The 17,012-nt window shown below is 34.2% G+C and overlaps 1 protein-coding gene across 1 annotated transcript; it reads left to right on the top strand.

Annotated features, from left to right (window-relative positions):
- Positions 1 to 14,181: 14,181 nt before the first annotated feature.
- LOC141404590 (uncharacterized) lies at positions 14,182 to 14,826 on the top strand. Its single transcript, XM_073988044.1, has one exon. It carries the CDS (start codon positions 14,182 to 14,184, stop codon positions 14,824 to 14,826), a length of 645 nt encoding a protein of 214 aa, XP_073844145.1.
- The last annotated feature ends 2,186 nt before the right edge of the window (positions 14,827 to 17,012 follow it).

The following is a 17,012-nucleotide window of genomic DNA, read 5'->3' as shown; positions in this document are numbered from 1 at the left end:
CTAAAAAAGAACAAACAATTTAAATTTATTCTATTATTCTATCGATGTAGCTGAAATTTGGTAGGGTTATAAACTATATGCGTTACGAATTGTCAGTATACTTCCTCTATTTGATTTACTGTATTTGTAAGGATTTTTACCACGTAGTCGAAGCACAGGACTTAAATTTGGTCATTAGTCTTGCTAGGGAGAATAAAACATTCCCCATATCGCTCATTTACTCAAAGACTAGCATATTAAAAAATGTGTTTTCTTCCTTTTTTCTACGACATCTGTATATTGTGCCAAATTTTCTTGCTCATATCTCTAAAACTCGAGATACTATGAGATTCGCAGAATTCAACTCAAATTTTTTTTTGTTTAGGAAGCACTAAATTACTTCAAATACTGCTTGATCATGCACAAACATTTATCACTGATATCTGGCTAGCTGTTCGCAAAATATTATCCAAGTAGTTACTTTAGTTTTTGTGTAATAATCTTCTTAATTTAGGAAGACAAATTGCAATGGCCAATTTAAAACGCGTTTTGCCCAAACTGTATTGTTTTAGACGTGCCACTTTTTGAGTAATTGAGCGATATAAGGTTTCTTTTTTTTTAAGTTTTGAGCCACATTACCTATGTTTCTCAAATTTTGGTAGGATATAAAACATGTCTATGGAGAAACGTCGGTAACACCCATTTAGTGCTTTAAAGATTAGTACATTCAAAATGATTACACACTTAATTAATAAATTCATCTATATATGTTTTAGTACGACTATGAATATAGTTTCATCATTTCCAAAATTCTTTTTATAATTTCTCTTGTAATATATATAAAACTGTGCACATATTTACAGGAATTTAGTGTGTAAGCATAGACGCAAAAAACTTTAGTTCAGCATAGACGGTATAACAACACTATTGCTTTTCTCATAAAAATGTAATTTTCTGTGTTATTATTGTCGTTATCTTTTTATAATAGTTTATATTTTTGTAGAATATCCATGAAGATGACTGTCGATGACAGCCGAAATATCGGATAAATAAAAAAGAGACAAAACACGAACATCTCTGTTTTCATTTGACCAAAAGCCAAAATAAAACCACCAAAAATATATTAAAAACCTCAACATTTGTTACACATTATTTAACCTGCACACGTGATCAGCAAAAATCCAAATGGAAGATCAACGACGTGCCAAAACTGGTTGAGGGCATATTAATACAAAATTTCAGAGTTCTTTTATTAGTTAAATTGTACATGTCTTTTTGGGTTTATTAAATCCAATATTGTTCTGAATGACCCGCTATAATTCATTAAAAATTCAGATGATGTAGCTGAAATTTGGTAGGGTTATAAACTATGTGTGTTATAAATTGTCAGTATATTTCTTCTATTTGCTTTACTGTATTTGTAAGGATTCTTACCATATACTCGAAGCACACGGCTTAAATTTGGTCATTAATCTTTGCTAGGCAATACGGCAATAGTCAAGATTTTCATTCGAGTATGTTGAAAATCGAGAAATTTTCTGCAAGGTTTTATTGTTCATTCATTGGCGACGATCTAAAAGCCAAAGACATCTCATGGGATGGGAAAAGTGGCAAAATTATTATTATTATTTTATTACTATTATATTATTATTTATTATATTTATTAATCCCTTCTGTATATATTCCTTTTATAGGTTTTGTTTTTAGAGCGGTCACTCAACGGAACATGCCTTTCTTATGTTTCAAAATGAAGTCGTTGCTAATTTAAGAGAAAAAGATTGTACTATTGCTGTTGCATTAGATGTTGAGAAAGGTTTTGATAAAGCTAATCACATTGGCATTATTCACAAAATGACAGGTATCGGGTTCAAACCTAATATCATAACATTTTTTGCTATTTTTTTAGTCATAGAAAATTCTTTGTCTATATGGATGGCAGTGAGTCACATATGTCAGAAGTAAATTGTGGTTTTCCACAGGGTTCAACTTTGGCGCCGCCCTTCTATAATATTTACATGAGCGGTTTTCCTCATCAATTCCGCGAATGTCGTTTCATTCTAAATGCAAATGATGCTTTACATTATACACATGACGAGTCACGTAACAAAACCAGGGGCTCAATTCTGTTTCCATGAAAATGTAAAATGAAAACTTTTATAAAGGAAAAAAACTGTCAAATGGAAAAAAATTATAAAGGAAATATTTTTCATTTAAAAATTTTTTGTGGTATCACTATAAATGTTTTGAAATGTCAGGCAATTTGTCTAAGGAATGCATCCGGAAAGTGCAAGTACTTTGTAGTTCCCCAGAGTAAGAATCTACATTTATCCTTGATTGGTCAGGATATTCTATTCACAGACAGTTCTATGTATTTGGGTGTCAACTTTTCAAAATTGATAAAGTTTAACCGACACGCTTGGCTTGTTCTCGAGAAAGCCCGTGGGGCTAAAGCTGAATTTTCACGTCTATATAATAATAAGTATCTTCAAGCAGAAACGAAACTTTTGGCATAAAAAGTAAGCATTCGTCCTCTATTATTGTATGCTTTTCCGTTTTGGGTTGGCATTTCTGCTACAGTTAAGAAATCATTTTCAGTGTTTGACGGTAATTTCTTCTTTTTTGCATCAAATGGAATTACCAATATTTTAATAAGCGGTATTCCAATCGTTACATTCACGACAATGCGAATATTGTTCCTCTGGCTATGAGTAGAGTGGCTGTATTTACTTCGTTTTTAACTCATTCAACTAATCCCCTAGTTACAGAGACTCTGTTAAGTCAATCCTCGTTTAATTGTTTAAACACGTACTATAACTCACAACTCGGCTTTTATGAAAATTAATTAGATGCAAATTCCCTTTCATTTATTCCAAGTTTTTATACTGAGACTCTGGCTGGCACACACAGGGGCTGCGTAATATCTCCCGTCCCGACCAATAGGGATAATCAAGGTTCGACGGTATGAGCGATCCTTGCCTGCTCTCTAATTTTACGTCTTCTCCATTGACAACTGTCTCATCGAAACTGCTTATTCTAAGGTGTCTCTTGAAAAAACGATACGTCCTTTCAAGTATTTTTGCTGACGTGGCAAAAGGAGAGAGAATGCAAAAGAACTAATCTACATATTTGATTGTCAGGTTTTAATTCACAATTGTGGCAATTCCTCTTTCCATTAGAATAACTGCTAGGACCAAACATATAAGGGTACTAGCAAAATGCCGACTACTTCGTATGCGGAAAGGGAATAATATACAAAAAACTCAATGTCACTCAATTTCTCGGATGTTCTTTTAACAGGTTTGTCCAATATAGTTGCTTACTCTTATTCTATAATGTTATTTAAACGGGTTCTCCTCGCTCATAAAGAAGAATATTCTCTTTTTCACAATCCTCCAGGAACCTCAAATTTTTATTCCTAGAATTTGTAAAAATTTCTACCATATGTCTTTTTGGTCAGAGTAGCGCGAGGTTGGAATGCACTGCTTCTTTGAACTCTGGATTTTCTCTCACAGCAATAATGTTCTTTGCTTGAACAACTTGAGTCATTTCCTACATTCCTTGGAATAAAAGGCGTTCTTCTGTAGAAGGTATTAATTAACTTTTCTGTCACTTACTGGGTGCGTTTGTAGTTGTTTAATGAAATGTATATTGTTTTATGGCTCGGGAGCCTACCTAACATAGATTCTAAACTTTAACTTTTGTAAATAAATTGATTGATTTTCTTATGTTATACATTAAACTCAGGTTATTTTGTATAAAGATGGATACATATAATTGGCCTTTGTATCATATATGAATTTGACATAAAAAAAAGATAAATTAATTAATTAATATGAAAAAGGTCGACACTGTAAATTTTGACGAACTAATACCTATATTAATAGATATTTAATTTCATTCAAGTAATTGTATATGAACTTTAGTTCGAATTTCCAAAAAATACCTTATCACACCCTTACACATCAATAGCGACCCACATTTAGAATTTCAGTCCACGTTTTTGAGAACGGTACGGGAAACCTTTATTCAAAAAATTTTACTTAATGCGCACGCTTTGAAATGGCCCCTATACAACAGTCAACTTTTAACACATTTTAATTTAGGCCTTTTTGTTCTCTGGGGATAAAAACCTTCTTGTAAAACAATAGTCACATAGATCTATGTTTACAAATTAACTTTCGAAAACGTTCAGTAGTGGAATTATGTAACTCATTTTTTGACTTACCGACAAAAATCGGTAAAATTAAAATGCTTATAATTTCCGTAATTTAGGAAAATTTTCTTTAAGTTAACAACCAACATAAAGCTGCAGAATTCTACTAGTGTATAAAAAACAGTTTCGTTTTAAAGATACCTTTGAATTTTTGATTTCAGTGCATTATTAATTGCCTTCTCGTTTACATGAAAGCAATAGTACACTATCCAGTTAATTTAAAAATCCATGGTGTTACATGTAGAAACGGTCCATACATTTTAAAGGTGGATTTAAAAAAATATTCTAATAAATCAGAATTCCACATCTATTCCTTAGCCCAATACCAAATTTATTGAACTTTCGTACTTTTCGCACACTAATTATATAATTTAAGCTTCACCAACACTAAATTTAGTACTATTTTGTATTCTTTGTATTTCCAATATCAACTCAATAATTCAGTTCTTAGCGACCTCCATACCTACTTTATTTCAGAATTCCACCTTTATTCATATAGCAAATTTGGTACCATTTAATACTTTTCCAATCCAACAGTAATCGTAATCCTATATTTCAGTATTTTAGCTCGATGCGTTCACCCATATCCAAATTGTAACAAATATAGTACCATCTAGTACTTTTTGTACACATAAGAACGAATTTCTTATATGTGTCTCAATCCTCTACGCAACCCTCACCCAAAACCAAATTGTACCAAATTTACTAAATGGTAGTACTTTTCGTAAGCAAAAAGTACGAATTTCCCAAACTCCCTCAATCCTATACTCCAACAGTAATCTTATTTCCAAATTTCCGAATTAAATTTCTATCCATTCAATCAAATCCAAATAGTACCATATTAAGTACCTTTTAAGTATGAATTTCCAAACGTACCTCCATATCTCAATTCTACACTCAGTAGTAATCATTATTCCAATTTTCAGGTTTCCAGCTCTATCCGTTCACCCAAATCCAAAGTGTACTAAATTTAGTACCATTTAAACTTTTCGTACAGATGAGTACGAATTTCCAAAACCATTTCCTTTTATAAACACCACTTCCCAACCTTGATTTCCATACCAAATTCCAAGCTTGTAGCTATATCCGTTGAAAATATACAATTGGTACTAAATTTAGTAATTTTAGTACACTTATAGGTCGAATTGGAAGATATGGGTCAATCACTTATACCTTCTGAAATAATAAATGATTCGTGAATTTACAAAGGAAAGGAAACAAGACAGAAAGAATGATCACATGGTAAAGTCAACTGGCAACGTTATAGTACGTTTATATATAACCGGATTTAACAACCCACTGGGTTTCAAATGTCAATTCTATTGCTTATATTTCAAATAAATCCTAATAAAGAAGGTTAACCCTGCAAAGGGCTATAATATAAACAAGGCCTTACAGAGCGTATTATTACAGCGCGCTTAAAAAGTGGAAAGATCAATATGACGGTTGTGTAATGTTATGTTCCCACAGAAGACGCTGAAAGGACAGAAAAAGAAAATTTCTATAGCTTATTAAATAGAGTTCTAAGTGATCTTCCTCGTCGGGACATAGTATTGATGATGGGCGAACTCAATGTTAAAATCGGAAACGATAACTCAGGATATGAATGAAAACGGCGACTTTCTTTAAGAAACCTGCCTGAAAGACGACCTCAAAATTGGTGGCTCTGTCTTTCCACATAAATACAATCACAAAGTGTCGTGGAAAAACCCATCTGGCCATGGTGAAAACCAGATAGATCACACCTGTGTATACAGAAAGTGGTTTTATACAGTTCACGATGTGCGCAATAAACGGAGTGCGGATATTGGCAACGACCACTAACTAATAATAGCTGAACTGTTTCTGAAATTACACCCAAAACAGAAAAATTGAACACTCTGGACACGCGTAACGCCTTCAAAAGTAAAATTAGAAATATCGAAATTAACGGCGATAACAGCATTGATATTGATACCATATGGAGCTGCCTAAGAAAGAGAATACAAGAAATATGCAAAAAATGTTTTAAGTTATAATTCCAGGTGGAAGAAAGAGTGGGAATCGTGGAAGATAATAGAAGAAAGACGACTAGTCAACGTAAGTAGTATGGCACAAAATAACCCAGAATGCAAAACCGAACTAAATAGGAAATATAAGGAATTACCAAATACAATAAAGAGATGTGTCAAGCAAGACAATTCTGTTTGTCTGTCTGTTTGAATGGAATGAGCAGTGCAGCACAACTGGCAGCAAACAAAGGCGATACGAAACAAGTTTTCAAAATAATAAATCAAATGACCGGAAGTCAGGAAATGACTTCAACACCAATCGAAAATGAAAGGAATGAGCAAATCACGGACAACACGGAACAACTGAATATATGGAAGAGGTATTTTGAGAGGACATTAAACGTTATTCATGAGCATGATGATCCTAACGACGGAGTCGTGTTAGAATGTGAATTTACAGATACAGACATTGACGTAAACCCTACTACTTATGCGGATATAATTAAGGCAATCTCAAAACAGAAATCAGGCAAGTCAGCTGGATTTGATGGTATCCCAGCAGAATGTTTTAAATGTGATCCAGAGACCTTTAGCAAACTTTTGGAGCCAGTATTTAAACGAATGTGGATTGAAGAGAATATACCTACGGAGTGAAAGAATCCGTCATTATAAAAATACCCAAAAAGGGCGACAGGAAGAAATGCAGCAACTTCAGGGGAATATCTCTAATGCCAACGGTCATGAAAATATTCAACAACATAATCCTCAGCAGAATATCAGAACAACTAGACAATCAACTCAGCTCTTCACAGGCTGGTTTCAGGCCAAACAAATCATGCATAGACCATATCATTAAACAATCAGCGGAATTTAATGCTCCTTTATACCTAGTGTTTATAGACTTTGAAAAAGCATATGATGCTCTGAGACGGGACTATGTTTGGAAAGCACTGCGATCACGAGGTATACCAAATAAAACTATAAGTATATTAAAAAACTCCTACGATGGTGCAAGTAATCGAGTACTTCACAACGGAAGTTTTAGTGATGCCTAAGTGTTGTAAAGCAAGGATGTGGGTTGTCACCATTATTATTTATAACAGTTTTAGATGTTATACAACAACGAGGGAATCAATAATATTATGGGATTAATTGGTATTTACATAATACACTAGATGAAATGGCTTACGCAGACGACATAGCCCTTGTAACAAACAATTGCTCCGGCATGCAAAACAAATTGAATAATATTGTCCAAGAGGCTGTGAAAGCAGCATTAAAGATAAACATTAAAAAAAACAAAAGCTATGAAGATAAACTCTTCAGTCAACACACCTATTTATATATACAATGAGGCCATAGAGGACATCGACGAATTTTAATACCTTGGCAGTATGCTCACAAAGGATGGAGGTACAAGAATGGATGTGGAAAACAGAATACGAAAGGCTCGTATAACTTTGGCTACCATGAATCGCATATGGGCATCAAGAAGCCTAATTCTAAATACGAAGATATACTACAACGAGGGAATGAAGAACATAATGGGATTAACTGGTATTTACATAATAAACTAGGTGAAATGGCTTACGCAGACGACATAGTCCTTGTAACAAACAATCGTTCCGACATGCAAAACAAATTGAATAATATTGTCCAAGAGACTGTGAAAGTAGGATTAAAGATAAACATTAAAAAAGCTAAAGCTATGAGGATAAACCCATCAGTCAACACATTATTTATATATACAATGAGGCCATAGACGACATCGACAAATTTGAATACCTTGACAGTATGCTCACAAAGGAGGTACAAGAATGGGTGTGGAAAACAGAATACGAAAAGCGCGTATAACTTTGGCTATCCTGAATCGCATATGGAGATCAAGATCAACTCTAAATACCAAGATAAATATATTTAATTCATGCGTTAAGTCAGTGTTGTTATATGGCTGCGAAACCTGGCATGTCACCAAATCGATCACTATGAACATGCAAACATTTATGAACAGATGTTTGCAACGCATACTTGGTATATGGTGGCCCCGCACAATCCCAAATAATAATTTATTACACGTTACCCACCAAAAACTTATAGATAAAGAAATTCCCCAAAGAAAATATGGTTGGATTGGACGCACCTTAAGGAAGCCAAGAACTGAAATAGCTCATGCAGCGTTTTAATGGAATCCCCAAGGATCGCGCAAGAGGGGTCGGATTTAAATGACGTGGAGACGCACAGTCCAGATTGAGACAACCAAATCGTTTAGCGAGTTACGATCGATGGCGAGAAACGGAGAAACGTGGAAAACATTTGTAAAATCCATTTGTGAATAGATTAAGTTCCTAAATATAAATTTAAGAACATTTCAATAAATAAATAACATAGGTCGAATTTTCAAAAACCCTTTGGTACATCTTTCTTACTCTCCATCAGTGACCCCCATTCCAAATTTCAGAATTCTAGCTCCTCTCGTTTGCTAAAATACCCTTCTAGTTCGAATTTCTTATCTCACACCAACAGCAGCCCACAGTCAAAATATAAACTTTCTAGCTTCAGCGGTTTCGTCTGGGGGATGATATATGTACATGTCACTCACTCACTCAGTCATCACTAATCTCTTTTATCTATATATATAAATGAGCTTGGTGATAAGTGATTGACTGACTGACTGACTCATCATCAACGCCCAGCCAAAACGGCTAAAGCTAGGAGCTTCAAATTTTACCAGTGGGTCACTGTTGATGCAAATGTGCGAGATAAGGCCGGGTTTTAAAAAATTCGTCCTGGAACCACAAAAAATAACAACAACAAAAATCCTTATTTTTCATTACTATTACATACTTATTCACTTAGTTGGCCCTCTGCAAGACATGTGCAAAATTAACAATGCCATAACATCTTGATATCGTAAGAGATCACACATAATTTCAAATTTTGTAGTTTACTTCTAGGCGCACTTATTTTATCGTAAACCACTAAATAATAGAAAGACAAGACATTTGTTATCTTCCATTGCAACAGATGTCGCAGTTGGTGATAATGGTGTATAAACATCAATTACGCAAATGAACAAATGAGTTGCTGTTGAAGACAACATTAGGGGAATAAATTCAGAAATCGGCCAGAAATAACAACAACTAAAAACTGTATGGACCTGACTTTTTGGTAATAACTAAATGTTTGCAAATCAATGAAAGTGCAATAGAATTGTGCATATTACCACGATTTATTTGTAATTAAGAATTTTATCGTATATGGAGATGTACAGTCATAACTATTCAATTTTCAATTTCAAAATCTGTAATTTGATGAAATCGCTAAATAATTAATGAAATCAATAATAGGCCCCAGGAATATAGGAATATAGGAATTTAGTATGGAAATCAAGGTTGGCAAGTGGTGCATCTAAAAGGAAATGGTTTGAAAAATTACCAATCATGTGTACGAAAAGTACTAAATTTAGTACAATTTAGATTTGGGTGAACGTAAAGAGCTGGAAACCTGAAATTTGGAATTAAGGTTACTGTTGTAGTGTAGGATTGAGGTATGAGGGTAGTTTTGGAAATTCGTGCTTATGTGTACGAAAAGTACTAAATAGTACTAAATTTGGTACAATAGGGATTTGGGTGAACGGATATAGCTGGAATCCTGATATTTGGAATTGAGATTACTGTTGGAGTGTAGGATTGAAGAACTTTTGGAAATACGTACTTATGTGTATGAAAAGTACTAAATGGTACTAAATTTGATACAATGTGGATTTGGGTGAACCGACAATAGCTGGAATCTCGAAATTTGGAATTGAGATTACTGGTGGGGTGTAGGATTGAGGTAGTTTTGAAAATTCGTACTTATGGGTACGAAAAGTACTAAATGGTGCTAAATTTAGTACAATTTGGATTTGAATGAACGGATAGAGCTGGAAACCTGAAATTTGGAATTAATATTACTGTTGAAGTGTAGGATTGAGATATGAAGGTGGTTTTGGAAATTAGTACTTATGTGTACGGAAAGTACTAAATGGAAATAAATTTTGTATAATGGGGATTTGGGTGAACGGATAGCGCTGGAATCTCTAAATTTGGAACTGAGATTACTGGTGGAGTTTAATATTGTGGAAGTTTTGGAAATTCGTACATAGGGTACTAAATAGCACTAAATTTGGTACAGTTTCGGTTTTGGTGAACGGATAGGGCTTGATTCCTCAAATTTGGACTGAGGATCACTGATGAAGAGTAAGAAAGATGCACCAAAGGGTTTTTGGAAACTTGAGTGTACGAAGAGTAATAATTGGTACTAAATTTAGTACAATTTGGATTTGAGTGAACGGATAGCGCTGGATTCCTGAAATTTGGAATTGATATTACTGTTGGAGTGTAGGACTGGGGAAGTTTTGGAAATTCTTACGTATGTGAATGAGAAGTACTAAATGGTACTAAATTTGGGACAATGGGGATTTGGGTGAACGGATATAGTTGGAATCTCGAAATTTGGATTTGGGTGAACGTATGTATGTAGCTGGAAACCTGAAATTTGGAATTAAGATTACTGTGAAGTGTAGGACTGAGATATGAGGGTGGTTTTGGAAATTCGTACTTATGTGTTCGAAAAGTACTAAATTTGGTACAATAGGGATTCGAGTGAACGGACAGAGCTGGAATCCTGAAATTTGAAATTGAGATTACTGTTGGATCATAGGATTGGGGAAATTTTGGAAATTCGTATTTATGTGTAGGAAAAGTACTAAATGGTACTAAATTTATTACAATTTGGATTTGGGTGAACGGATAGAACTGGAATCCTGAATTTTAAGTATCAAGGTTGGGAAATGGCGTTGAAATAAGGAAATGGTTTTGGAAGTTCGTATTTATGATTACGAGCAGTACTAAATTTGGATTTGGGTGAACGGATAGAGCTGGAATCCTAAAGTTTTGAATTAAGATTACTGTAGGGGTGTAGGATTGAGATAGTTTTAGAAATTCGTACCTTTGAGTACGAAAAGTACTAAATGGTACTAAATTTGGTACAATTTGGATTTGGATGAACGGATAAAGCTGGAATTCTGAAATTTGGAACTAAGATTACTGTCGGACAGTAGAATTGAGGTTTTGGAAATTCGTACTTATGGGTACAGAAAGCACTAAATTCGGTACAATTTGAATTTTAGTAAACGGATAGTGTTGGAATTAGGAATTAAGATTACTGTAGGAGTGTAGTATTGAGGAAATTTTGAAAAGTCGTACGTGTGCGTACGAGAAGTACTAAATGGTACTAAATATGGTACAATGTGGATTTGGGTGAACGGGTAGAGCTGGAATCCTAAAATTTTTGTTTGGGAAAGAAATGGTACTAAATTTGATACAACTTGGATTCGGGTGAATTAATAGAGCTGGAATCCTGAAATTTGGAATTACGATTACAGTCGAAGAGTAGGATTCAGGTTGTTTTGAAAAAGCAAACTTATGGTTACGAAAAGCACTAAATGGTACTAAATTTAGTACAATTTGTATGTAGGTGAACGGATAGCGGTGGAATCCTGCAATTTGAAAGTATGATTATTGTAGCCCTGTTGCGTTGAGGAAGTTTTGAAAATTGGTACGAAAATTCTAAATTGTTCTAAATTTAGTACAATTTTAATTTGGTTTAACGGATATAGTTTGAATCCTGAAATTTGGAAGTAAGATTACTACTAAAGTGAAGGATTGAGGTAGTTTTGGAAAATCTTTCTTATGGGTACGAAGAGTTCGACTTGATACTAAGTTCGGTACAATTTGGAATTGGACGAACGGATACAGCTGGAATCTTGAGATTTGTAATTACTGTAATTATTATGGAATTTACTGTAATTATTTTGTATTAATGTCCGTGTATGGCTGAGATATGTCGTCGAAATACGTACCATAAGTATACGAAAATTACTTAACGGTACTCAATTTGTTTTTGGGTGTAGGGACAGTGCTGGAATTTTTATTTTTTGGAGTTAGGGTGTGTATTGGTGTGCAACGTTGATCTCGCTGTTAATGTGTAAGGGTGAGATACGGCTGATCTTTTTTAAAAACGAACTTAAGGGGTACGTACAGTACTAAGATAAAAATAAATATTGATTAAAATTGGTATTAGTGCGACCAAATTTTCAGTGTTTGTCATTTCCATATTATATATTGTTTATTTGTTTTTTTATATCCTTTCCGCATACGAAGTAGCGGGCATTTTGCTAGTATATACATATATAGATGTAAAGGTCTATACACATTATTTCAATGGATTACAACATTTAGGTCAAAACCAACTTATGACACCCTCCCCGCATAGTGGTGTTATACCCTACATAACATACCCCGTATAATGGTTTTACTCTTTAGGTTTAGGCACATTATTTTATCGATGTAGCTGAAATTTGGTAGTGTAGTAAACTATGTGTGTTAGGAATAGTCAGTATAGTTCCTCTAATTGATTTACTGTATATGTAAGGATTTTTACCATATACTCGAAGCACACGGCTTAAATTTGGTCATTAGTCTTTGGTAGGGAGAATAAAACATTCCCCATATCGCTTATTTACTCTAAGAGTGGCATATCAAAAAATGTGCTGTTCTTTCTGTTTTTTCTCCGACATCCTTATGTTGTGTAAAATTTTCTTGTTGATATCTCTAAAACTCGACGAGGCACTAAAACACTTCAAATAATGCTTGATCATGCACAAAAATTTAGCACAGATATCTGTCTAGCTGTTTGCATAATAGGATCAAAGTATTTACTTCATTTTTTGTGTAATAAAGTCAAATTGCAATCGCCAATTTAAAAGCGCGTTTTACTCAAACTGGACTGTTTGATATGTGTCACTTATTGAGTAAATGAGCGATATTAGGATTCTTATTTTTAAGGTTTGAGCCACATTATGTATCTGAAATTTGGTAGGGTATAAAACATGTCTATGGAGAAATGTCGGTAACATACATTAAGTGCTTTCAAGATTAGTACATTCAAAATAATTACACACTTAATTAATAACAACATCAAATTCACCTTTATATGTTTTTAGTACGACTATGAATATAGTTTCATCATTTCCAAAATTCCCTATTGTAACTTCAGTTTTTATAATTTGTTTTGTAACATATAAAAAAGCTCAAAATTGTTTACCCTTTATTTAATCTGCACACGTGATGAGCAAAAATCCAAATGAAATATCAACGATGTGCCAAAACTGGTTGAGGGCATATTAATACAAAATACATAACGATTAAATACGAGCAAAATACATTCATGGGTAGAAATACTAATACTAATTGAGGGGAATACATGTTCTGCGTCAACGGTAAAAAGAGCTTTTTTAATTTGCAATGTAAGCAAAAATAATATATACACTACATATTTCCCCCTCTTAAGTTTGATCAAATAAATTGAGATGTTTTTCACTTAAATATACTTACTTTTTTAGAATTCTTATATATAGTAATACATTATTACATTTAGTGCTTTCAAGATTAGTACATTCAAAATTATTACACACTTAATTAATTACAACATCAAATCCATCTTTATATGTTCTTAGTACGACTATGAATATAGTTTCGTCATTTCCAAAATTCCCCATTGTAACTTCAGTTTTTATAATTTGTTTTGTAACATATTAAAAAGCTCAAAATGTTTTACCCATTATTTAATCTGCACACGTGATGGGCAAAAATGCAAATGAAATATCAACGATGTGCCAAAACTGGTTGAATGTGTAGGTGCATACTTTACAATGTTTGTACTTGTAAACTTACATCACCTTTTCTTTGAATTTTAAATTGAAAGAAAAATACTTTTTTCTTTTTGAAATTATAATTTTCAGTTCTTGTATTTCATTCGAACCAAATATACGTTTTGTTACTTTTTTATAAATGTGCCTTTGTTTCAATTAAAAAACACATAAACCTCGCACATTAATTGGTGACCTCGCGTTTTAAATCGTTGCATACAAAAATCAAACACAAAACTAGTGTAACAATGCCCTCGGAAAATTCGGATCAATTAGCAGATGGTCGGAATGAAAATTCTCAAGCCCGTAATGTTGCTGCTTCTAGTGTCCACAATCTGCCTCCATTCTGGAAAGAAAATCCAAAACTATGGTTTATGCAGGTTGAAGCTATTTTTGCAATTTCTGGTATCACTCGCGATGAGACCAAATTCCAATATGTTGTAGCAAATATCGATTCAAATTTTCTTCCTCACATTTGTGATATTTTGGAATCCCCTCCTGCTGATGGTAGATTTGTTGCCGTTAAAAATCGCCTTATGGAAACATTTTCCGAATCTCAGGAATCAAAACTCCGCAGGCTGCTGAAAAATCAAGAAATAGGAGACCAAAAGCCATCGCATTTGCTGCAAATTATGAAAAACCTTGCTTCTGGTCAATTAAATGACGCTGTTCTCAAGACACTCTTTTTGGAACAACTTCCAGAAGATGTTCGGTCTATTTTAACAATAAGTCAAGTAAGCGATTTGTCTTCGTTAGCTCTGCAAGCAGATAAGATCATGAGCCTACGTTCGCCACAACTTTATAAAGTAACTGCTGCAGCTGGCAATATTGATCTGACCAAAATATCCCGTCAAATTGAAGCTTTAAAAAAGAAATTCAACAACTTTTCTTGAAACCGCTCTCAGACTCGTTCAGACACAGGTAATAACAGCAAGTCGCGTAACAGAAGTAAGTCACGACGCAGAGACTGGTGTTGGTACCATAATCGGTTTGCTGAAAAGGCAACAAAATGCGTGTCCCCATGCTCTTTCTCAAAAAACTAGAGGACCACTCGGAAGTTGCGACAATTCCAGATTACAGTGGTATCTCGTGTCGCCTTTTTGTTAGAGATAAGCTTTCCAACAGAGATTTTTTAATTGACACCGGAGCCGATGTGTCTGTAATTCCTCCGAGCTTCAAGACTTCAAAAACGTCAGACTGTGGTATTAAAATTTTTGCTGCAAATGGTTCTTCAATTCGTACTTTCGGTCAGAAAATTATGCATTTAGATTTCGGATTACGCAGAAATTTTTCTTGGACCTTTATTATAGCAGATGTTACAAAACCCATTATTGGTTCTGATTTTTTAAAACATTTTCATCTTCTTCCTGATCTTAAGCGTAAAGCATTGATTGATGGCAAAACTGATATGCAAGTTTCAGCGAAAATTTCTAAATCTCCGTCACTAGGCATATCAACTTTGGTGAAAAATGAATCTGTATACAACAAATTGTTAATGAAGTATCCAGATGTCTATCAAGCCTCCACTCTTCCTGGAATTAAAACGGAACATGAAATATATCATCATATTGAAACGACTGGACCACCCGTACATGCAAAACCACGGCGCTTAGATCAAAATCATTTTCAAATTGCCAAAAAAGATTTTGAGTATATGCTCGAACATGGGATTATTAGATCATCAAGTAGTAATTGGTCGAATCCTCTTCATATGGTTCCCAAGAAAAATGGTGAGTGGAGATGTGTTGGAGATTACCGATTTTTAAATAAAATTACGGTACCTGATCGTTATCCAATACCTTTTATCACTGATGCCAACATTAACTTAGCCGGTAGGTGCATATTTTCAAAGTTGGATTTGGCGCGCGCGTTCTATCAAATCCCTGTATTTCCTGACGACGTACCAAAAACTGCTATCGCTACTCCATTTGGTTTATACGAATTTGTCAAAATGCCGTTTGGATTGCGAAATGCCGCCCAAAGTTTCCAACGTTTAATGGATGAAGTACTACGTGGTTTACCTTTTGTCTTTGTCTACATTGATGATGTCCTTATATTTTCAAAATCGCCTGCTGAACATTTGGAGCATCTGAAGATTGTTTTTGAGAGGTTTCAGAAATGTGGCATTGTCGTCAATCAAGGTAAATGTTCTTTCGGTAATAGTGAAATCGATTTCCTTGGTTTCCGAATATCATCAACTGGAATGCAACCCATTCGAAGCAAAGTTGATGAAATTGTAAGTATCCCTAAGCCTTCGACCATAAAGGACTTACGACGCTTTCTCGGAATGGTAAACTTTTATAGAAGATTTTTACCTAATGCAGCGACAGAACAAGCCCCACTAAACCAACTTCTCAAGAATGTGGTGAAAAATGATAAACGACCTGTCATTTGGACTAAAGAAGCGGAAAAATCATTTTTGCAATGTAAGTCAAGCTTATCAAATGCAGTGTTGTTATTTCATCCCGCTAGTGATGCAGAATTATCTATTAAAGTAGATGCATCAGGTTTTGCTTTAGGTGCTGTTTTGGAACAACGAATAAATGGTGAGTTACAACCATTATCTTTCTTTACCAAGAAGCTAAGCAAAACTCAGCAACGCTATAGTACCTACGACCGAGAACTATTAGCGATTTATGAAGCTGTTAAGTATTTTCGGGACTACGTAGAAGGCAGTTCGTTTTCAATCTATACTGATCACAAGCCACTAATTTACGCTTTTTCTCAAAAGCCAGAAAAAGCAAGCCCTCGTCAACTACGACAATTAAACTTTATTGGCCAATTTTCAACGGATTTGAGGTACATTAAGGGTAATGAAAACATCGTGGCAGATACACTCTCCCGTGTAGAATCATTATCATTACTGGATTTTGAAGAACTTTCAAAACTTCAACAAAGCGATCAAGAACTTCAAGATTTGTTAAAATCCGAAACATCAATGAATTTACAACTCATTACAATTCCTGCCTCAAATACGAAGGTATTTTGTGACGTCTCTCAAGCTAATAATCCAAGACCATATGTTCCAGTTCAATTGCGAAAATCAATATTCTATGGTTTACACAATTTATCTCATCCT

This window comes from Musca autumnalis, unplaced genomic scaffold (genome assembly GCF_047663935.1).
Source record: "Musca autumnalis isolate F117 unplaced genomic scaffold, ASM4766393v1 scaffold_49, whole genome shotgun sequence".
NCBI lineage: Eukaryota > Metazoa > Arthropoda > Insecta > Diptera > Muscidae > Musca > Musca autumnalis.
This window is presented reverse-complemented; position numbering and strand designations above follow the sequence as displayed.

Coding starts and splice junctions, on each gene's coding strand:
- LOC141404590 (XM_073988044.1), top strand. CDS start 14,182: ATGCCCTCGGAAAATTCGGATCAATTAGCAGATGGTCGGAATGAAAAT.